Raw genomic sequence first — 23869 nt, forward strand, 5'->3', positions numbered from 1 at the left:
CCCTTCCTCTCTCTCTGCCTGCCTCTCTGCCTACTTGTGATCTCTGTCTGTCAAATAAATAAATAAAATTAAAAAAAATATATATGAATTTTTTTTTAAAAAAAGGCCAAAAAAAACTCCAAAGAGCAAGGTAAAAATTTAAACCTAGCATATGTGTAACATTAAATATTAATGGACTAAGCATCTCATTTTTTAAAAGATTTTATTTATTATTATTTATTTGACAGAGAGAAACAGCAAGAGAGAGGGAACACAAGCAGGAGGAGTGGGAGAGGGAGAAGCAGGATCTTTGTAGAGCAGGGAGCCCTATGCAGGGCTTGATCCCAGGACCCTGGGATCATGACCTGACCCGAAGACAGATGCTTAATGACTGAATCACCCAGGTGCCCTATAAGCATCTCATTTTAAAGGCAGAGAATGTAAGAACAAGTTTTCAAAAAGCAGCACCTAACTATGTGTTTACATGTGAATACTAACCATGAGAAAGCCAGAAAAGTTATATAAATTTTAGACAAAACAGACTTCAAGACAGTAGCATTACTAGAGATAAAGGGTATTTTATATATATAAGAGCCAATTCACCAATCTTACACAGTCATAAAACAGAAGAAGAGAGAACAACTGTTATACCTTTTATTCCTTTCTCTTGTCTTGCTGCACTCTTTACTGCCTGTATTTAACATGGTGGGTAAAGGCCTGGGCAATGCAGCAAGGCAATAAAAAGAAATAAAAGGTGTCAAAATTGGAAAGAAAGAAATAAAAACTCTTTTTCAAAGGTATCGTCTATACAGAAAATCCTGGGCAGCACTAGAATAAGGGAATTTAGCAAGACAGTCAATATATGTTACCCTTTCCTTCCCCCTTCAGGATACAAAGTCAACGTACAAAAATCAGTTGTGTGACAACGTGAAACGCTGTTGAGTATGAGGAGCAACAGAACTCATTCCTTGTTGGTGGGAATGTAAACAGATAAAGCCACTTTGGAAGAGAGGTTAGCAGTCTCTTACAAAACTAAACACACTCTTACCATAAGATCCAGCAATCATGCTCTTCGGTATTCATGAAAAGAGATGGAAACTTCAATGCAAATAAAAACCTACACATGGATGTTTAAAGCACCTTATTCATAACTGCCAAAAATTGAAAGCACCAAGATGTCCCTCAGTAGATAAATGAATAAACTATGGTACATCCAAACCATGGAGTACCGTTCAGTACTACAAAGAAATGAGCTATTAAGTGAAGAAGCCAATCTGAAAAGGCTATATACTGTACTGATGCCAACTACATGACATTGAGGAAAAGGCAAAATCAGAGACACAATAAAAATTCAGTGGCTTCCCAAGATTGGGGGTTAGGGGGAGTGTAAGATGGCAGAGAAGAATAAGCAGATTTTCAAGGCAGTGAAATGTGTGAAAGTATAACTGTAGATACAGGTCATTAAACATTTATCCAAACCCAAAGAATGTACAACACCAAGAGCGAACCCTAAGGTAAACTGGACCTTGAGTGATTATGATGATTATGATTTGTCTGTGTAAGTTCATCCTTGGTTTTTGAAAAACAAACAAACAAACAAACAACAACAACAACAACAACATTCTGATGAATGATGTTGAAACGGGGTAGGCTACATCTGTGTGGGGACAGGGGTATATGGGAAATCGGTGTACCTTCCTCTCAATTCTGTTATAAACCCAGAACTGCTCTAAAAAATAAAGTCTTTTAAAAAAAAGTCAGCTGTACTTCCATATACTAGCAATAAAACAACTGAAAATTTACAGATGTTGAGGCTCATGGAAAAAAAGCCAAAATGCCCAACAAGGAATAAGTAATAATAAATAATCAAACCATAACTTATCAACAAAATATAATACTATACTATCACTTAAAACATGTCAAAAAAAAAAAAACAAACCACCATATCCTCTACATCAGTGTTTCTGAGAGCCTTTTAACTCATGTCACCTTATCCCTTTAAAGAAACATAAAAATTTCATCTTGTTACCAGTCCAGCCCATCTGAAGATCAGAATATGTCTGTTTCTCACTTTACTTGGTTACTAGGGGAAAAAGAATGGAAAAGAAGGAAAAACTAAATATTTAATACTTTTGGAACACATCAAAATTTCAAAACCCATTATGAAATAACATTAAATAAAAATGGCACAAAACAGTAGTTACAGGCATATGAACTATATACACGTAAGACAACGGAAATTTGAATGTATTTTTCTCCCTAAGTTTACTTTGGGAGGAGAAAGGACTTAATTTTGCTTAGAATAGTGAACTAAAAACCTGAGTATCTAGGGGCGCCTGGGTGGCTCAGTGGTTAAAGCCTCTGCCTTCGGCTCAGGTCATGATCCCAGGACTGGGATCGAGCCTCACATCGGGCTCTCTGCTCAGCGGGGAGCCTGCCTCCTCCTCCTCTCTCTCTCTCTCTGCCTGTCTCTCTGCCTACTTGTGATCTGTCAAATAAATTAAAAAAAAAATCTTAAAAACCTGAGTATCTAGATCCTAATTCCTCCTCTGTTTTAGAAACACTATATAATTTCTAAATCTCAAAAATTTCAACAGCAAAATTAAGTAATTGTTTTTTAAGCAGGCTCCATGCCCAGTGTGGAGCCCAATGAGGAGCTTGAATTCACAACCCCGAGATTAAGACCTAAACTGAGATCAAGAGTCAGATGCTGGGGCGCCTGGGTGGCTCAGTGGGTTAAGCCGCTGCCTTCGGCTCAGGTCATGATCCCAGGTCCTGGGTTCAAGCCCCACATCGGGCTTTCTGCACAGCAGGGAGCCTGCTTCCTCCTCTCTCTCTGCCTGCCTCTCTGCCTACTTGTGATTTCTCTCTGTCAAATAAATAAATAAAAATCTTTAAAAAAAAAAAAAAAGTCAGATGCTTACTGATTAAGCCACCTAGACGCCCCAGATTAAATTATTTTTTTTTCAGATTATTTTTAAAGCCTTCCATTCTAATACCCCATGGCTTACTCTGTTACTATACTTGGCCAGGATATGTTCCCTTAGTTTTTTTATGTAGTACCCAGTACACTGTACCTTTATTATGACTTTCTAAAAACTGCCATGAAAATTATGATCCATTATCCACATTCAGTTCCCTTTCTCCAGGCCTCCTATCCCATTTGTTTTAAAGGCCATTCTAATCCAGGAATTCAGTTCCACTTCTAGGAGTTTCTTCTACAGAAATACAGTGCTAGAAAATATGTACAAAGATATGTGTAAGAATATATATTGTAGCAGTGGTAGTAAAACTTCTTAAAACAATGGAAACAACCCATATTTCCATCAACTGAGAATTAAACAAACAATGGTATTGCCATGCAACACTCAACTATTTCAAAGAAGTTTATCTACACATAATACATAAAAGTTAACAGACTCTCTTCTCTGAGCAAAATATTGTAACTTCTCCGAAATCCAGCCTCTTAAATACCAGACACTAATAATACCCTCTTCTAGGTTTTCACGTGCATCAGCTATTTAAACACATCAAAGCCTAGTACAATGCACTGCACAAGCCGATATTCGGTATTCGGTATATGTTACCCTTTCCTTTATCCTTCAATCATTATAAAATCTTCCTAACTGGATTCTCTGGCTCTAATCTTAACAGATTCTCCAAGCCATTCTGGACAATAATTTTCCTAAAACATCATTTTAAATAGTATCACTCTCTTGCTCAAACACTTGCCTACCAGGAAAAATTTTTAACCATCACACAACAGCTCCATTTAACTTTTAAAACCTTTTAAAACCCTCCATAGCTCTCAAATAGGAGCTTATCACACCGCCCTTAAAAGTCTGCCTCCTCACTGCCATTTAGAGACACAATACACATTACCTTTATGACTCTGATCATTTCCAAATGCAATTCTCATCCTCCCACTGCCAGCCCATCCAAATCTATTCATACTTCAAATACATACTGCAGACTAATCTTCCACAAAGCCACTTTAAAATTATCTCAGTTTACTAATCTGTTCCCTTGGAATACTGTCTTGGAGTAATTTTAATATTCACACATGCGCGCGCACACACACACATCATCGACTTTGACACTCTGCTAAGAGTGAAGTCAATTTGCAGTAATTAGTTGAGAATGGGATAAACAACAAGGTCTAAACTATATAAGCAGGTACTTTTCTGTAATTCATTTAATAGAAATGCTTAAAATAACTCCCGGTAGATTTCCCAAGCTTTCACAACATAAACAGACAAGCTGAAAATTATGGTATAGAATTACTGACAATATAGTCCCTACCCTGTACTTTTATCTCTGTGACCTACCTATTTATAACTGGAAGTATGTACCTCTTAATCCCTTTTATCCGTTTTGCATATCCCTCCACCCACCTCCTCTCTGGTAACCACCAGTTTGTTCTCTATATCTAAGAAACCATTTCGTTTGTTCAGTTGTGTGCTTTTTTTAAGATTCCACATACTAGTGAAATCATATTGTATTTGTCTTTCTCAATCTTATTTCACTTAGCAAAATACCCTCTAGGTTCATCCATGTTGTCACAAATGGCAAGATCTCTTTTTTTTTAATAGCTGAGCATTACTCCATTGTGTATGTGTACACACACACATCTTTATCTATTTGGACACTTGGGTTGCTTCCATAAGAAGCTTTAGATGAAAAGTACAGCACAGGGAATATAGTCAGTAATGTTGTAGTAACACTGTATGGTGACAGATGTTAATTGCACTTATGGTGAGCACTGAGTAGTGTGTAGAATTGTCAAATCACTAAGTTATACACCTAAAACTAGTATAGTATTCAATAAAAAGAAAAAAAAGAATATAAGACAGTCCCTGAAAAAGGAATTGAGAGCTACAGTGTGAAATGCGAAAAAGGAGCAGCAGCTATCTTAAGCCTAGACATCTATAGAGTTTGAAGGGGAAAGGGGCAAAGATTGATTCAACCCCTAAGACGAGTGAACAGTCTAGATTAGTTAGAACACTACTTCATTTGATGTTATGCTTTGGTTTGATTTACAGTGTTTGGTTTCTGTTCATCAGGGAACTTCTGTTCACAATCTGAAATATTTTATTCAGTCAGTGTTGCTGGTGGGATGGGGGGCATGATTAAAGAGACAGAAGGAGGTGCCAAAGAGAAACAATAATAGAAAAAATAACACTAGGAAATGCTTTTAAGTTTATATTGCACATATATAACCAATAGTTCATTGACCCCTCAAAGCAATATATGGAAACAGGGAAAAAAATCATGGTATAGGGGTGCCTGGGTGGCTCAGTGGGTTAAGCCTCTGCCTTCAGCTCAGGTCATGATCCCAGGGTCCTGAGATCGAGCCCCACACTGGGTTACCTGCTCAGTGGGGAGGCTGCTTCTCCCGCCCCCCACATCTGCCTGCCTGTTTGTGATCTCTCTGTCAAATAAATAAAATCTTTAAAAATAAAAAAATCATGGTATAGCAAAAGACTTTTAGTATCTATAGCTACCCACTTTTAATATAAGTTCCATAAAACAAGTTTTGATTTTGTTAATATTCCTTTGTGTTAATTTGAGTGGACATATACTTCCTACTAAAGAGTAGAATCTCTTTACACAGAACTCCCAGTATTTCATAATTTTTACTAATTGTTTGGTTAAATATGTCTTCCACATTATGAAGACCAAGGATAGGACCCGAAGACAAAATTTCAATAGACTCATTTAAATAAGCTTCTTAAATTCTCCAATTCTTCAACCACCAACCTGTATCTCCTAAGCCTGTGTTTTTTTTTTCAGGATTTCTGTAACACATGTAGGTAGGAATGAAAGGAGGAAGAAAGAAAAGGAAGAATCTTTTTGTTTCTTAATACCAAACCCTTCGTTTCATATTTTCAAGTTTAGTCCTACCCTAATTGTTAACCATCATCCCCAGATTGTTCCAGCATCAGCTTAAAAATGTATTCACCATATAACTAACTCCTTTCAGGTTCCAAAAGCCACAAAGAACCTTCTCTCAATCAAAATAAAACTCTCAGTAACTGACTTCAAGAGTCCCTATCAACCACGATTCTCCCAAAAGAGCTGTCTTAATCTTCCCCAACCAAAACTTTCTTTGAAAGTAATCTTTCATCATCTAGCAGAGAACTGCTAAAACACTGCCAAAAGTTCTTAAAATGAAATGTTTCACTTGAACTAATTTTCTACCCTCCTTGCTTCCATACAATTCTACTTCTTCTCAGTTCAATCACAACTGCCCAGAGTTGCTTCAATAAGTCGCTCTCCCACCCTCAGGTGCTCCATAGCTAGGTTTGCCCAACATAGTAAAACTTACATCCTTAGGCTTGAAAGGGCATCTCAAAGGTTCAAAAAATATACACCCATTAAAAGTCAACCTATTCCTATACTTTAATATTACACTATTCTCTAATATTAACATTTACATATATAAAGTAAGAATTCTAATACTTTAGGATTGACAAGAGTCCAAGATGGCAGAGGAGTGGGAGACCTTGATTTCATCTGGTCCCAGGAATTCAGCTAGACAGCGTATCAAACCATTCTGAACACCTGCGAACTCAACCAGAGACTGAAGAAAAGAATAGCTGCAACTCTATGAACAGAAAAGAAACTACATTCCACAAGGTAGGAAGTACAGAGAAGTGAATCCGAGGCGATATACAGGAAGACAGACTGCGAAGCTGGGGGGAAGAACCTTCGCTGGGACACCATGGTCTCAGAACCCTCAGGGTCATAGGAAGACTGGGAGTGCCTGAGTGCCACAGAACTCCCAGGTATCAGAGCAGGGAAGCTGGCTGTGAAGAGCGAGCTGAGGAGTGGGCCTCAGCACGGGATTGCCAAAAACTGTGACCCGCAGCAGTCCGACCACTGCTCTTCGAGCAAGAACCCAGCAAGCAGCAGAACCGCAAAGACTCCCCTTCCTCTCCCAGGAGGAACGGAGTGGGTGCGCACAAGAATCTGCTGGGTTTGGAGACTCCAAACTGGGTCCTGTGTCTGAGAGAAACACTCAGTCACAGGCTGGGTGAGCACAGAGTGTGGGCGGAGACCACAGAGACCAGAGTAACTGAACTGCTTTTCTCTGAGGGCACACTGCAGAGTGGGACCCCAAGCTATCAGCTCCGGGCCAGAGATTGGGAGGCCATCAATTTCATTCTCATCCTCTAAATCTGCTCAGGAAGCCTTCAGGGAACAAAAGAAACATAGAGCAAATCCAAGCAGATTACTTAGCCTGACCCCTGGCAAGGGCAGTGCAATTTCACCAGGAGCAAAGACATCTGAGAATCAACCCAACATGCCCCTCCCCCAGAAGATCATCAAGAACACCCAGCCAAGATCAAATACCGATCAATAAGAACTGCAAAACTCCAGCACTAGAGGATTACAGCACACAGAATTCATGGCTTTTCAAAATATGGAAAGAGCCCACATGTCCATCGACAGATAAATGGATGCAAAAGAGGTGGGTGGGTGGGTGGGGTGTGTGTGTGTGTGTGTGTGTGTGTGTGTACACATACATACATACACAATGGAATATAATGCAGCCATCAAAAAATGAAATCTTGGGGCGCCTGGGTGGCTCAGTGGGTTAAAGCCTCTGCCTTCGGCTCAGGTCATGATCCCAGAGTCCTGGGATCGAGCCCCGCATCGGGCTCTCTGCTCAGCAGGGAGCCTGCTTCCCTTCCTCTCTCTCTGCCTGTCTCTCTGCCTACTTGTGATCTCTGTCAAATAAATAAATAAAATTAAAAAAAAAAAAAATGAAATCTTGCCATCTGCAATGACGTGGATAGAACTAGAGGTATTACACTAAGTGAAATAAGTCAATCAGAGAAAGACAACTATCATATGATCTCACTGATATGTGGACTTTAAGAAACAAGGCAGAGGGTCATTAAGGGAAGAGAGGGAAAAATCAAATAAGACAAAACCAGAAAAGGAGACAAACCATATGAGACTCTTAATAATCTCAGGAAACAAACTGAGGGTTGCTGGAGTGGAGGGGGTGGGAGGAATGGGGTAGCTGGGTGACAGACATTGGCGGGTACGTGTAGTGATGAGCGCTGGGTGTTTTGTAAGACTGATGAATCACAGACCTGTACCTGTGAATCAAATAATACATTATATGTTAATTTAAAAGAAGAGTAATTAGGGGCACCTGGGTGGCTCAGTGGGTTAAGCCTCTGCCTTCGGCTCAGGTCATGATCTCAGGGTCCTGGGATCGAGCCCCGCATCGGGCTCTCTGCTCAGCTGGGAGCCTGCTTCCCCCTCTCTCTCTCTGCCTGCCTCTCTGCCTACTTGTGATCTCTATCTCTCTCTGTGTCAAATAAATAAATAAAATCTTAAAAAAAAAAAAAAGAGTAATTAAAGAAATAAGAATTCTGATATTTAGGCATCCAAAAAGTGCTTTTCCAAACTTAGTACTAAAAAACCAACCAAAACATTTAATATTTTATCATTTGCTTAATGCTGATATGCACTAAGTCTCTAAACATTTTAAGCTGCTTTATTTTTCTTTAATAAAACATTGTGCTTTACCCATCATAAATATTGCCTTGAAAATGTTTTAATGGATAAAATTATCAATAGTCATAATGGAAATGATGACAAATCATTTATTTTTAAAAAGGCAGGAGAATATAGAACTAATATTATCATAATGGAAATATATCCACTTTCTTGTACTGAATCAGGTATTACTCTGGGATTGAGTTTTAGACTGTTTTACCTAACTCCACACAACAGAAAACATATCTCACTGAGTTATTATTGTTCCAGTTACAGCAATTGGATTAACCCATTTTGGACAGCTGAATATCCTCCAAATTCAATGAAATAACACATTGAGGAAATATCTGGGTTCTTACGACCCCAAATGCCAATCTCATCCCAAGCTCCAACCCATTTGGGTATATCACAAGAGAAAAGGGAAAAGAAAGCCAAAGGCAATATGAAAAGGATAGAAGAAATCACTCTTCACTATTCCCAAAACCATGTCCTACAAGGAATAATAGTGACGGTCACAAATGAAAAAAAAAACCACAGTATGTTGGCAAAATTGGGGCAAAGAGAAGAGAGAAAAATGTGGGCATTAAATTGACAAGATAATTGGTATGTCCCCAAAATAAACAGTGTGTCCTGGTCTACTGGCTGATGGCTAAAATTTATCTTAATCAATGCCTAAGAGTCTGCGTACAAAATAAATCTCCACTCTACAACTATGCAAACAGTTAACAGTTAGCTGGCTACTAGCCTATTGCTATACAAACAAAACCTACCACTTTGTATTTGAGGCACTGCTATCATGCTCAGAGGCTCCTCAAATCCAAACCAAAAATATCACCTCTCGGGACGCCTGGGTGGCTCAGTTGGTTAAGCAGCTGCCTTCGGCTCAGGTCATGATCCCAGCGTCCTGGGATCGAGTCCCACATCGGGCTCCTTGCTCGTCAGGGAGCCTGCTTCTCCCTCTGCCTCTGCCTGCCATTCTGTCTGCCTGTGCTCGCTCTCTCTCCCTCTCTCTCTCTGACAAATAAATAAATAAAAAATCTTTAAAAAAAAAAAAATATCACCTCTCTTCCCCTCAATTAGCTGCTCCTCTTCCTATATTGCTAAATATTTACCAGCACCCATCTTATCTTCTAGCATGTCTTCAAACTAGTAATTTATTGTTTAAAAAAAAAATAGTATCTATTTCCATCTCTTTATCTTTTTAAATCAATATATAAATATTCATTTATATATGTTTATATTTTAAAATGGAGTACTCTGGGAGCCCACAAATGAATACCAAAGTGAACATGCTTGATAATAGATGCAGAAAAATGTGCCATTACTTTGTCTTTTCAACAAATGGTTTTAGAACAGCTGGCTATCCACTTGAAAGCAAAAAACTGAACTCCAATCTGAACCTTGCACTAAATACAAAATTGATTCAAACTGGATCCCAGATAGAAGCATAAAATCTGACACTAAAAAGGAAGAGAAAACCTTGTTGACCTTGAATTAGGCAAAGATTTCTTAGGCTTAGTACCAAACGCATAATCCATAAAAGAATAAATTGAAAAACTGTCGACTTTATCAAAATTAAAAACTTCTGCTCTATCACAGATACTGTTACGAGAAAAGACTAGTCAAAGACTGGGAAAAAACATTTTCAAATAACATATCTAATAAAGAACTTGTATCAAGAATATATACAGAACTCTTGGGGCACCTGGGTGGCTCAGTGGGTTGAGCCTCTGCCTTCGGCTCAGGTCATGATCTCAGGGTCCTGGGATCGAGCCCCACATCGGGCTCTCTGCTCAGCAGGGAGCCTGCTTCCCCCTCTCTCTGTGCCTGCCTCTCCGCCTACCTGTGATCTCTGTCAAATAAATTAAAAAAAAAAAAAAAAAAGAATATATACAGAACTCTCAAAACTCAATAATGAAACAACCCAGTAAAAAAAAAAAGACAAAAGACTTAAACAGACATTTCAACAAGGAACATATAGATATGCAAATAACCACATGAAAAAAATGCTCAACATCCTTAGTCACTAGGGAAATGCAAATTTAAAACACAGTGTATATCTCTACACACCTATCAGAATGCATAAAACTGACCAAACTAAGCGTTCGCAAGGATGTGGAGAAACTAGAACTTTCAAACACAGCTGGTTGAATGTAAAATGGAACATCCATATTGGAAAATAAAACTGACAAATACAAGTTTGTCATTTTTTTAAAAAGTTCAACATACAAGTACCATATGATCCAGCCATTCCACTCCTACCCAAGAGAAAGGGGGGCATGTGTCCACACAAAGACTTGCATAGAAATGTTTACACAATCAGTTTTATTTTTATGAATCAAAACCCCTACACAATCCAAATATCCATCAATAGGTGAATGGATGAACAAACAGTGGTACGTTCATACAATGGAATACTACCCAGAAATAAAAAGGAATGAACTACTGATAAGTACTACAACATGATGATTCTACGAGACAGACCCTACTGAATTGAACATGATGATTCTAAAAATAGTAACTCAGCTGAATGAAAAAAGCTAGGCAAAAAAGCACACTGTATGTTTTCATTTATATAAAACTCCAGAAACACAAACTATTTTTTAGTGAAACAAACTAGATCAGTAGTTGCCTAGGGTAGGAGAGGAGACAAGAGGAAGGATTACAACAGAACACTAGGAAACTTCAGGGGTGATAAGTTCATTATCTTCAGTATGGAGTTTCACAGGTGTGTATACATATATATAATTCATCAAACTGCACCTTTCAAATATGTGCAATTTATTTTATGTTAACTGTATCTCAATAAATTATTAAAATTGTTAATAAAAAGTAAATTTTCTGTTCTTTAGAAGATTTCTTAAGAAAGGATAAAAATTACAAAATACCAGCATTTGCCTAAAAAAGAAAATGAAAAATTAATATTAGGGGCACTGAGCAGCCCAGCAGGTGCAGCATACAACTTGATGCTGGAGTTCTAAATTTAAGCCCCACATTGGATGTAGAGATTACTTTAAAAAAAATCTTAGGGGTGCTGGGGTGGCTCAGTCAGTTAAGTGTCTATCTTCAGCTCAGGTCTTGATCCCAGGGTCCTGGGATGGAGCCCCGTGTGGGTCTCTCTGATTAGTGGGGAGTCTGATTCTCCCTCTCATTCTTGCTGTGTTCTCCCTCTCTCTGTCTCAAATAAATAAATAAAATCCTTAAAAAAATTTTTTTAATTAGGTCCAGTGGATTCTGAGGGTATACAAATAGTTAAAACACATCAAATGTAAACAAATATATGCAGACATATCTCCAAGATTTTATAATCCTTCAAAAAGAACCTTATTACTTTAGGGGAATGTTAGGAAATCAACTCTTTTCTGAACCTTGGTATATGAAGACGAACAATCAAGCATTATCATGCCTTTCCTATGACCCTACCTCTGGGTGACCAATAGTATATTCAAGAGTCTCTTTATAGCTAATAAATGAAATAACAATTAGAATGTGATCATTAAAACCCCTACTGAATTAACAAATATAGGCATGGCATATATATGGCTGCTAATTTCACAAAAAGAGACAAATATATATATATTTCCTGATCAGAGAACATACCATTACCTATAATAATCCCACCAATTTTTTTTTTTTCCAAAATAAACTCAAATGAAGTCTGACCAAATCTCAAAGTCCAACTAATTTACTGGAAATAGAACAGAGAATAGACTATACTTTTAATTTTTATGAAAGATAACTTGAGACATCAATCAGTTGCAATGTTGACTGAAAGTACTTACAACTTTAAAATACATAAACAAAAAATTCAGATTACTGGAAATCTGAACACTAATTAGACATTCAATTCCCTACTAAGGAATTATTGTTTGCTTTTTGATGTGATAACAACATTATAGTTACATTTTGAAAAGCAGAGAGGGGTGCCTGGGTGGCTCAGTAGGTTAAAGCCTCTGTCTTCAGCTCAGGTCATAATCTCAGAGTCCCCATCGGGCTCTCTGCTCAGCAGGGAGCCTCCTTCCTCCTCTCTCTCTGCCTGTCTCTCTGCCTACTTGTGATCTCTGTCTGTTAAATAAATAACATCTTTTAAAAAAAAGGTTTTGTCTTTTAAAGACACTAATGTATTTATGAATTACATGTTATGATTCTGGAATCTGTTTCCAAATAAAACAAGAAGGGAGAAGTGAATAGGAATATAAAAGAAGTACAACTGGCATGCTCAGGTCATGATCTCAGGGTCGTGAGCCCTGCCTTGGGCTCCACAATAGCTCAAAGTTTCTTGGGATTCTCTCTCCCTCTGCCCCTCCCCTGCTTGTGCATATGCTCGCTCTCTCTAAAATAAATAAATAGGGGAGCCTGGGCAGCTCAGTCAATTAAGCCTCTGCCTTTGGCTCAGGTCATAATCTCAGAGTCCTGGGATGGAGTCCCACATTGGGCTCTCTGCTTCTTCCTCTCCCTCTGCCCCTCCCCAATGTACTTTCTCTCTCTCTCTCCCTAATAAAATCTTTTAAAAAGTAATAAATAAATAAAATTGAGAGAAATAAAATGTTTTTAAAAAATTGCACTATCCATGAGTTGGTCATTTTGAGTGATGAGTAGAGAACGGTTCAATATTCCATTTGGTCTGCTTTTGTATATACTTGAATTTTGTATAATGAAAAGTAATAAAAAATAAGATACCTTGTTTTATTTACTTTGTAACTATTTTATGTACATCAATATAAAAATCCTAAATAAATAAAATTGGCATGGGTCAACTTTCTTCTCTTATATTGTCCTTGTCCTTTCTGATATGAAGAGTGTATTAGTTTAGAAATATAATCTGGGTAACCGTCTTCTACTCTCTATAAGTTTAGATAAGATATGAACAATTTGTTTCATAGAAGTTTAGGTGAACTTTGTTAAACCATCTGGGCCTGACAGCTACACGATGAAGGGAGGATTCCTACACACAATAACATTTTATCTTTTGACTTTTAATTACACAGCACCATAGGCTGCATACTGATTATTTGCCATTTACTGCAACTTGCTTCATGACTTGGTATGTGGTCAAATTTCATAAATGTTCTGTGTACTTAAAAATGTATGATTGGGGCGCCTGGGTGGCTCAGTGGCTTAAAGCCTCTGCCTTTGGCTCAGGTCATGATTCCAGGTCCTGGGATCGAGCCCTGCATCAGGTTCTCCGCTGAATGGGGAGCCTGCTTCCCTCCTCTCTCTGCCTGCCTCTCTGCCCACTTGTGATCTCTGTCAAATAAACAAATAAAAAATCTTAAAAAAAAAATGTATATGATCTAGGGCGCCCGGGTGGCTCAGTTGGTTGAGTGTCTGTCTTCAGCTCAGATCATGATCCCAGGGTCCTGGATCGGGTCCTGCATCAGGTTCCCTGCTCAGCAGTTCCTTGCTTCTCCCTCTGCCTGCTGCTTCCCCTGCTTGTATGCTGTCTCTCTCTCGCTGTCAAATAAATAAAAATCTTAAAAAATAAATGTTTAAAAAATGTGTATGATCTAATAATTAGGTGCAGGTTCTCTAAATGTCCATTGGCTCAAACTTGTTAACTCTTTTATCCAAATTCCATTTTACTAATATTTACTTAAGTGTATTACCAAGAGGTAAATAAAATATTAATAGCATTTGTCATTCTAAATGTCAATTTTAAATATATGTTGAAGTTATATATACACACAAAGTCATGACTTATCTTTTCCCAGAAATACTTGTTTTCCCAATGGATTATCTGAATGAATTTCTCAATCCCTGTTAATGTTTTTGTCTTAGTCTAAATTTTCTTAAAACTAATATACCTATAACAGCTATTTTTTGGTTGCTTATGTTAAAATGTTTTAGACCCTTACTCATAAGCAACAATGTAATTATTCATTTGCTCCCTTTTAAAGAAATCCTATCCTGGAGTTTTCTCTGCCAAGTGTATTCTGTTTACATTTCTCCTGATAACTGATATAGTTGAAGTTACTTTCACCATTTTATTTTATTTTTAATATACTATGCCTATATACTATGACTTTACTTTTCCTTTTTTTTTTTTAACTCTTCCTTAAACTTTTAAGATTACCTGAAAGTAGAATCAGTATCACTATTCTCTTTCTAAATACTAAGACCTCAGAAAGCTTTAACTCTGATCAGTACCATTCCTGAATTATGCATTATTTTCTAGTACAATATTTAATTCTTGTGCATTTAAGTTATTTATTGTGTGCATTTATTTGTTGTGTTTCTTTATAAAGCAGGTAGCCAGATTAGGATACATGTTGACTTTTTTTTTTTTTTTCTTTTTTTGAGAGAGAGAGAGCACAAGAAGGTGGAGAGGAAGAAGCAGGCTCCCCTCAAGGAGGAGCTCAATCCCAGAACCCTGAAATCATGACCTGAGCCAAAGGCAGACGCTTCATCAACTGAGCCACCCAGGTGTCCCATGTTTACCAATTCTTTAACTTTGCATCTTGCATGCTCTTCTATATCCTTGGTTCAATTTCCTTTTACAAAGTATAACTACCATCAGTAGTTCTTTCAGTAATGGTCTATGAGCAGTAAACTTCCCATCTCCATCTGCAAAAGATATTTATTTCTCCATCACCTTTTATTTTTCCTTGAAGATATTAATCTATTGGTTTTGACCTCTATTCATCCTCATGATATAACTGCCATCAAGTTATAATTGAGTTGTCTTTCTCTCTGGCTCCTTTATTACTCTCTTTTCACTAGAATGTATTGAATTGTCCATTTATATTCCTTCTACTTATAGATTGATTGCTTATTTTTTTATTTTTAGGCACAGTCACATAAAAGAGAAAACATGATCTGAGAATGACTATTTTCCTAATTCTCCCAAAGATTATTCAAAACTAACTCCATACTAAATGTGTGAGACATTAATTCATTACATGCAGTGGATGCCCTAGGGTAGTGGTTCTCAAACTTGAGCACGCAAAACACCTGGGGAACTGGACTCCACCGACAGTTTCTGATTCAGTAGGTCTGGCGTCTTGCCATGAATCTGCATTTCTAACAAGTTCCCAGGGGATGCTAATGCTAATTCTGGTGGTCGCTTTAAGAATCACTGTTGTGGGGCACCTGGGTGGCTCAGCTGGTTGTGTCTGCCCTCCGATCAGGTCATGATCCGGCTCAAGTCATGATGTGGGTCCTAGGATCAAGCCCAGAGTCAGGCTCCCTGCTCAGTGGGGAGTCTTCTCCCTCTCCCCCTGCTCTATCTCCAGTTGTGCTTGCTCTCTCTTCCTCTTTTTCTCTCTCAAATAAATAAATTAAATCTTTAAAAAAAAAAAAAAAAAAAAAAAAAAGAAACACTCTCTCAGGGATTAGTGATAATTACCTCATGGAATCCCATGCTGATAAGGACCACAGGGATTTGTCCTGCTTCTTAAATCTAGAGATTAGTATTTCTCATCAAGTTGAAACAGAATTTAGCTTTAAATACTGCTCTCTCCTGTTTCTTCTTCTAGAATTCCAACTACATAACATAACAAAGCTTAACAGTCCATCATCCAGCCGGAACTGCTTCAGTTCATTCTTCACACAGCTCTGAGGCTAAAATCAAAACTTGTTCATATCACCTCCGCTATCCAAAACTGTTGTTTAGTGGCTCCTCTACACCCATACGAGCAGTTCTTTATGAGGAAGGATACATGGATGGGCTTTAGAGGACATGCAAACTTTTGAGTATTTACATTGTTACACTTATTTTTTTAAAATACCATCTAATAAGTCTGTGAAATCACTCAGATAAGTACATTAAAAATCACTAACTTAAATTCAAATGATTGGTATGGCACATAAAGCTCTTCCTGATCCATGCCTGCCTAACCCACCCTTACACCATCCTATGCAGGCCATGCTTTCAAAATTTCTTCACGGTACACATACCACCTCCACCTAGAAAAGAATGCCCAATAGGCCTCTTCACGGGGCTAATTAACTTCTCTTCCCAAGAGGTCCAATATCACCTCCTCCAGGAAACCTCAACCCACTTGAGTTAGTTGCTCCCCTTTCTATTCTCTCTCAGCATCTTGTACAAACATCCACTATGACCTTTCACCCTTCGAATTAGTGGTCTACAAAACTATCTTCCTTTATCAGCATCAGTTATCTCCAGCAAGAACTTAATCTTTATCTTTAAATCCTCATAGTAGATACAGTATCCTGTCTGTTTTCACGTAGATTTTCAAGGGAACCAGAGATTCAATGGCAGTAAATGGCCATCTATCTAGTTTTGTCTCACATTTCTCCACAAAACACTTCAAAGTATCAAAGCAAGGATTATGCCCCTATAGGTCTGAAGCCTGCACTGTCAATACAACCAAGAGAAAAACAGCAGAGGGATAATCAAATCTAAGAGTTCAAAAACACTGGAGGGGTAATCAAATCTGTTCAAAAACCTTCATTTAAAAAAAAAAAGGGGGCTCTCATTTTAATTCCTATACAAGTCTACTTGCTTTATATGATTATCTAATACACAGATGTGCATATTACAAATTCTGAGAAGATTCCTTGTTATTATTTGTTAAAACACATAATAAAATCCCTTTACAAAAGTATACAAAATCCCTAAAGTAAATGGCTCTTTCCAGGGACAGAGGGTGGAAATGTGAGGAGCCAAGGAGGTCTTTTGCTTATTACTTTTCAGGTCTATCAGTTTATATCAGTTTACCATCTGAACTTTTTTTTAAATAATGTATCACTTTAGAAACCAGTAAAACAATGAAAAGTTTAAAAAATAAAAAGAGCTACATCCTATGTATGCTATTAAGAAAAGAGCTTAATTATGTAACCATTTTAATATTATTTCTTACCAGATTTAAGACCTGAAATTTTGAAGATGGCACTTGGTTTCCCATTTGTGACAAATCCTAGGAGTTGCCATACAGGCATTCCGTTTGAATCAGGATAGGAAAAGTAGACAGATCCTCCCATTCCCTCAGGAAATGGGATTGTTCCCAGCATAAAAACCACAACATGGTTGATACTTTCATAATCAGGCAAGTCAAAAACAAATTTATCCTCTGCCACTTGCTGTGCAGCTGTTTGCACCTAGAAAATAAGAGACGTGTCTTAGTTTAATAGTTTGAGGAGTTTCTACAACCCTTATAGTATTTCTGTAAACTGTTATCAAGTCAATTATATATATTATAGTCAATTATAATGATTAAACCCAGGATAACTTTGGGTTAATCTGATAGTCTATACGGAATTTCCAAATATTTCAGTGTTAAATTTAAAAAAGAAAATCCAAATATATATATATTTTTTTTTCAGCCTTAAAATAATCATTTAATGAATGTAATCTTTAAAAAAAGAACTAAATTATTTCAGAAGTGCCCTGAAAAGAATTTACTTACATAAGTAAATCACTATGGCTTCAGAATATTAAAGAAATTAAAGGTTGTTCAAAATACCACACCACCAAAGCTTTATCCTCTAGTATGCGAAGTACAAGAAATTAAAATGGGTAGGCAATACAGAAAGAATTAATTAATCCTCATTTGCAGATTCCCTATTTAATCTGCCTACTCACTAAAATTTATTTGTATGCACAAAATCAATATTCATTGCACTTTGGTAGTCGTTCATGGGCATGTTCACGTGCAGAGCAGCAAAAATTTTAGGTTGCCTAATGTACATGTTCCCAGCTGAGATGGAGAAAAGTTAGCTGTGCCTTCTTTCTTTCGGCTCTCATAGTGTAAACAAATGTGTTTTTCTGCAGTCAATTTAGTGTCATGTTTGGTTGTATTTTGTGCTTTTTGTTGGTGATTCCGATGTTTAAAATGGCCAAGCTGAAATGCTGGCTAGTAGTCCTAATTCTGAAACGGTTGTTATGTGCCTTACTGAGAAAATATGTAAGTCTCATTCAGAAATGAGTTATGGGGACGCCTGGGTGGCTCAGTTGGCTAAGCAGCTGCCTTCGGCTCAGGTCATGATCCCAGGGTCCTGGGATCAAGTCCCACATCGGGCTCCTTGCTCGTCAGGGACCCTGCTTCTCCCTCTGCCTCTGCCTGCCATTCTGTCTGCCTGTGCTCGCTCTCTCCCCCTCTCTCTCTGACAAATAAATAAATAAAATCTTTAAAAAAAAAAAAAAAAGAAATGAGTTATGATGTTATTGGCTGTTAAGTTCAATGTTAATGAATCAACAAAACATATTAAATAAGATGTACTTAAACAGAAACATACAGAAAACAAGGTTGTGTACTGACAGGCTAATAAAAACTGTCATCAGAGGCTTGAAAAAAACCTAACTCTGTATTTCCCCTAAGAGCAATGATTCAGTATTTACTAACTGAGGAACTGATTATTCACACTGACTTCACAGAACCAAACTACTATGAATAACGAGAATCAACTGTATATAAGAAGCAAAAATCCTACTTTGAATGTGCTAAGTGGGAACCTGTGAAAGTTTCCTCTTGACTCATTTCATAATCTAATTTTCTGTTCTAGAATTGAATGTCAGTTTCTAGATTAAGATCTTATCTTATTTTGAAGTTTGAGAAGTTTGAGAAATCTACTTCCAAAGAGAAAATTCTTTATTCCACTCTCAGAAAATTACTGATTATTGCTGTATCACATCCATTAGCAAAAATGAAGTATTACTTCTGAGGGCACTCAGGTCAAAAGGCTGTCAAGAGTTTACATCACACAGTTTTCTGGTTTTCTTTTTAATTGCTATTGCCACTCCATTCACCAAAACACCAAATCTGAATTTCTACCAGTATTTTAAGGCTCTAAATGGTCAAATCTTATTACCTAGAATGCAATTTCTTTTCCTTCGCTAATAGTTGTTGTTACTAAAATGCTTACTTTTTTCTTTTATAATACCGTAGCTATTACTACAAAGAAACTTAAAGAATTTATAGCTATGTATTATCAATAAATATGAATTGTCCTAAATTTATTCCCAAGAGACCAAGAATGAATGTTCTTAAAATCAAGTTCTGCTTCTCTCTTCTGAAGTTTTCCAACCTCATTAAAAACTGTCCACTTTATGGGGCGCTTGGGTGGCTCAGAGGGTTAAAGCCTCTGCCTTCGGCTCAGATCATGATCCCAGAGTCCTGGGATCCAGCCACATCGGGCTCTCTGCTTTTCGGAGAGCTTACTTTCTCCTCTCTCTCTGCCTGCCTCTCTGCCTACTTGTGATCTGTCAAATAAATAAATAAAATCTTAAAAAAAAAAAACCACAAAACTGTCCACTTTAAATAGAGAATAAAACAAAAGAAAAACATAAATGTAAAACCAAACTGCCTATATTAGTATTAAATTCAGTTTCACCAGTTTTGGGCATGCACATAATCCTAAAAACACATAAAATGATGGTATTTACAAGCCATGAAATAACCATTAGGCAAAATAAATATCAGTTAAATGTCAAGTCTACCAAGCACCAGACATTCTATATATCTGTATTATGACACACTAATACTTAACCTTAGGGAAAAAGATAACTTTTATTTAAGAAAAAATTTTCAAGGAATTAAACTGAGGAATTAAACTCATAACATTAGATGACTGGACTTTTCTAGTTAGAGAATAAGGAAGTTAAGTTTTGGATATCTCCAGGTCTATCTGCCCTTCATTTTGAACATGTTCTCTGATTAAAAGAGTCCAGACACCTCCTAAAAGTCTTATCTTTAAAGAACCTCTACTGGCTATCTATCACAGAGGTTAGGTGTTAGGTAAGTAGCCACAGGTATTGCTGTAATTAAATTTTCTTCCAAATTAGTTAACAACATGGGATACATGGAATCCATGTGGCCTTTTCTTTAAAAAAACGCACACAGGGGCACCTGGCTGGCTCAGTTGTAAAATACAAGACTCCTGATCTTGGGGTCGTGAGCTCAATACCCACGTTGGGCACAGAGATTACTTAAAAATAAATAAATAAAGTAAAATAAAACACACACACACACACACACACACACACACACACACACAAATTTTAAATGTCATTCATTGATGACACTCACTCATTTGAGTACCACACTTATCCCTGGCTGGTCTTTTCATTTTCCCTGCTAACAGCAGGAGCAATCCAAAGTTATCTCACCAATATTATCAATTACCAATTACCACCATCACCAAAGCGGTCTCCCAGTCATTCAAGAGACAAACAGAATCTGAGGCTAGTAGTCTCCAATTTATCTTTCTGGTTTCTTAAAACTGTGTACAGAATACATTACCAGAAGTTGATGAAAAATTTAATTCAACAAATGGGCTGCAAAATTTAACAAAGCAGGGAGCAAAAAGAAAGAAAACGAACTCTGGGTGAAAGGAGTTAAGTTTAAAAGGGATTTCTGGATGGTTTCTAAAGAGGCAAGCAAGAATCATCCTCTAAATCATTTCTAAACAATTCCAGGTGCTGATCCCATTTAACTCCAATAATCTGGCAAGGCTGATTATTATCTCTTCTGACCAACAAAGATTTTCGCAGCTCATACCCTTCTGGGGTATCTCGGCCATGACTCACACTTAAGTTTAGGCGTTTCTATCAGCCAACTTCCGATTACTTTAAGCATATTTTTTACTGGGGTCCTTCCAAAAGGACCCCGAATGTATACAACTGCCCCAGCACCTTAACCTTTTAGAAACAGTACGTTACACACGAGATTCAAATGCCAGGTTTACCTCTTAAGTTACTGCTTGAGCTAGCTCAGGCAAGTATTTAAACTGACGATTAAGCTTAAATTCCTCAACTACAAAATAAGAATTATAATAACCATCTCACGAGTAAGGTTAAATCTGAGTTGCTAAATAAGCGCTACCTAGAAGGCTCAAACTATCAGAAACGGACAAAAGGCGAGCACCGCCTGCGTATATAGATAATGCACACTCGATAAAGAGTAGCTAATGTGGCTACTATTCAAATGACTGAAAAGAGCCGAGAGATTACCCCAGCACCCACTCTCCACCCTCACATTTAGCTGGAAAGTACACGTTGGGGGGGGTTCCCCCACCTCTCCTGCACCCGAGCACCTTCCCCTTCCCGGGGCCTCGCCCTCGGGCGTCCTGCCCCTTTTCTGATACCACCCGGCCCCATCCTCACCAGCCTCCCAGCCACCAAGCAGCCAAACATGGCGGCGACTCCGCTCAGCCGCCAGGGACCCGAAGCCGGCGACTACAAGTCTTGGGGCTACTGCCCTAGTTGAGCACAAGAACCTTCCAGAACATGCAGGAGGACGCTTGCCCCTCCGCTACATAGCCACCAGGCCAGCGGCAGGAACGCCTTCTGGCCCCACGACCTCTGACTCTACTTCTTAACCAGCACGCTTCTCAGGTAGCGAGTACTTCCGGGGCTTACACCAGCCTCCCCACCTAAGGGAGAAAGTCAGGCCGGAGCCAGAACAAGACTACAAGTCCCATATTGCCCTGCGCCGGCTCCCGGGAGGAGAGTCAGGAGGACTTTCCTTTCCGGATTGACTCTCCACCCCACAGATTTTCAAATTCGATGCCAGTACGTGTTTATCACATTTGTGTAATATTTTAAAAATTATAGTGCGCTTTACGATAATCACTTCTCTAGGTCCTGGCAAAAACCTTACGAGGTATGCAAAGAAATTGCCTAGAATGACCAGTTCCCTGTCTTTACCCAGCACGAAATGTTGGAGCTTGAATCCAAGTCCTGATCCAAATCCAGGGCTCTTTCTCCTACACAATGTCTCAAAGCACTAATTTTTAACCAGCCATTTATTACTTACTGACAACTTTATTGTAGTTCTTTTCAGCTTCACTTAACTCCCCCATTTATTTTCTGTAAAACTGTAAGCAAGATACTATAATAACTTTATAAATTTGTGGTTTAATGTTCCCATTTGTAAAATAAAAATAATAATTGTACCTATCTTATAGGGTTGCTGAGAGGATAAAATGAATTAGTATATATAAAACAGAATAGAGTGGCAGCAGTTAATTTATGGGAGTTTTAAATGTCTTACTTTTCTATATGTATTTGCAGTAAAGGTTCATAGGAAATAAAAAGCAATAGCCCAAAGAAACTGACATCAATTACTAATTGACACCAATATTCACTCTCCTTTCACAGCTTTATCTTCTTAGATAGAAAGGTAGGATATCCCCTCCCCAAGGGTCTCTGTCTTGCACCAGTCATCAATCAGCAGGTCTGTCCTTCCAAACCCAAATTATATATGGAGGATCAAAAAGTTTGTAACAATCCTCTGGCCTCCACTCTGGTTTCATAAACTGCGACCATTTATATTCTTTCAGATGTTCCTTTTAGATATCCAAGCCAAAGGTGAAGAGATAGAAGATGTTTCTATTGATGTCTCCAACTTTCTACCTAAAAAGTCCTAGAACCTTCAAAATAGAAAGACATTTATGATAACATCACTTCATGAGAGGCAGATACACTGCCTGTGTTCAGAGCTCATCTCTGTCATTTATTAACAATATAATCTTGGGTTAACCTAACACTCCCATTTCTCCATTTCCGCATTTGTAAAATGGGATAATAGTAACTGCATCACAAGGTTGTTATGAAGGTTCTTGCATGAAAAGTTCTAAATACTAGCCAGAATATGGCTTAATAAAATGTTAGCATTTACCATTATTAACCTCTCCTGACAGATTTTCTATGTCTTCGTAGAAATAAAAATATTGAAATAAAAAATAAATATATTGGTCTCTGCCCCTTGTTCCTGACACAGGGCACTGAAACCCTTGTAAATTCCCAAGTGGTAAGAGCACTAGGAACAACTTTTGTTCTAATGAGTTGACTCTGGGTAGACTCCTGGTTGGCGGCTGGTCACCAGAAAGACTTAAGCCAGGATTAGAGGCTAGGAATTTTCAGCCCCACCTCCCCCATTCTCCAGAGAAGGAAGAAGGATTAGAAATGGAGTTAATACTTGATCATGTGAGGAAACCTCCATAAAACGCCAATAGTAAGGAGGGTGATCACCCCAATTCCTTAAGGACATTAGCTCCTGCACGTGGGACCCTCCCAGACCTTGTCCTTTGTATTTCTCCATCTGCTGTTAATCTGTATCCTTTATCACATCCTTTTACAAACTGGTAAACATAAATAAGTGTTTCCCTGATGTCCGTGAGCTGTTCTAGCAAATAATAGAATCCAAGGAGGAGGAGGTCATGGGAACCTCCAGTTTGTAGCCATGTCAGACAGAAGTTGTGGGTAACCTGGACCTATTACTTGCAATTGGCATCTGAAGTCTGGGGCAGTCTCGACAGACTGAGTCTTGTGGGACTTAACCTATGGGATCTGGTGTTATCTCTAGGTAGTACTGGGATTGAGTTAATTGTTAGGACACCCAGCTTATATCACAGAATTGTTTGGTGTGGGGGAAAGAAAATAAAAACCCACACATTTGGTGTCAGAGGTGTT

At 38.0% G+C, this 23869-nt stretch overlaps 1 protein-coding gene across 2 annotated transcripts in view; it reads right to left on the minus strand.

Annotated features, from left to right (window-relative positions):
- Positions 1-21790, minus strand: part of LOC111154531 (Hikeshi, heat shock protein nuclear import factor) — a 40308-nt gene extending 18518 nt beyond the window's left edge. For both annotated transcript variants that reach the window (XM_022514191.1, XM_022514190.1), the window contains exons 1-2: positions 21560-21790; positions 17319-17556 (exon numbers count right to left, since the gene is read on the minus strand). In XM_022514191.1, the coding sequence (XP_022369899.1) occupies positions 17319-17556; positions 21560-21589 (268 nt within the window). In that variant the 5' untranslated portion in view covers positions 21590-21790. The remainder of the gene's footprint in view (positions 1-17318; positions 17557-21559) is intronic.
- Between the last annotated feature and the right edge of the window lie 2079 nt (positions 21791-23869).

This window comes from Enhydra lutris, unplaced genomic scaffold (assembly GCF_002288905.1).
Source record: "Enhydra lutris kenyoni isolate GAN:26980312 unplaced genomic scaffold, ASM228890v2 scaffoldscaffold37, whole genome shotgun sequence".
Lineage (NCBI taxonomy): Eukaryota > Metazoa > Chordata > Mammalia > Carnivora > Mustelidae > Enhydra > Enhydra lutris.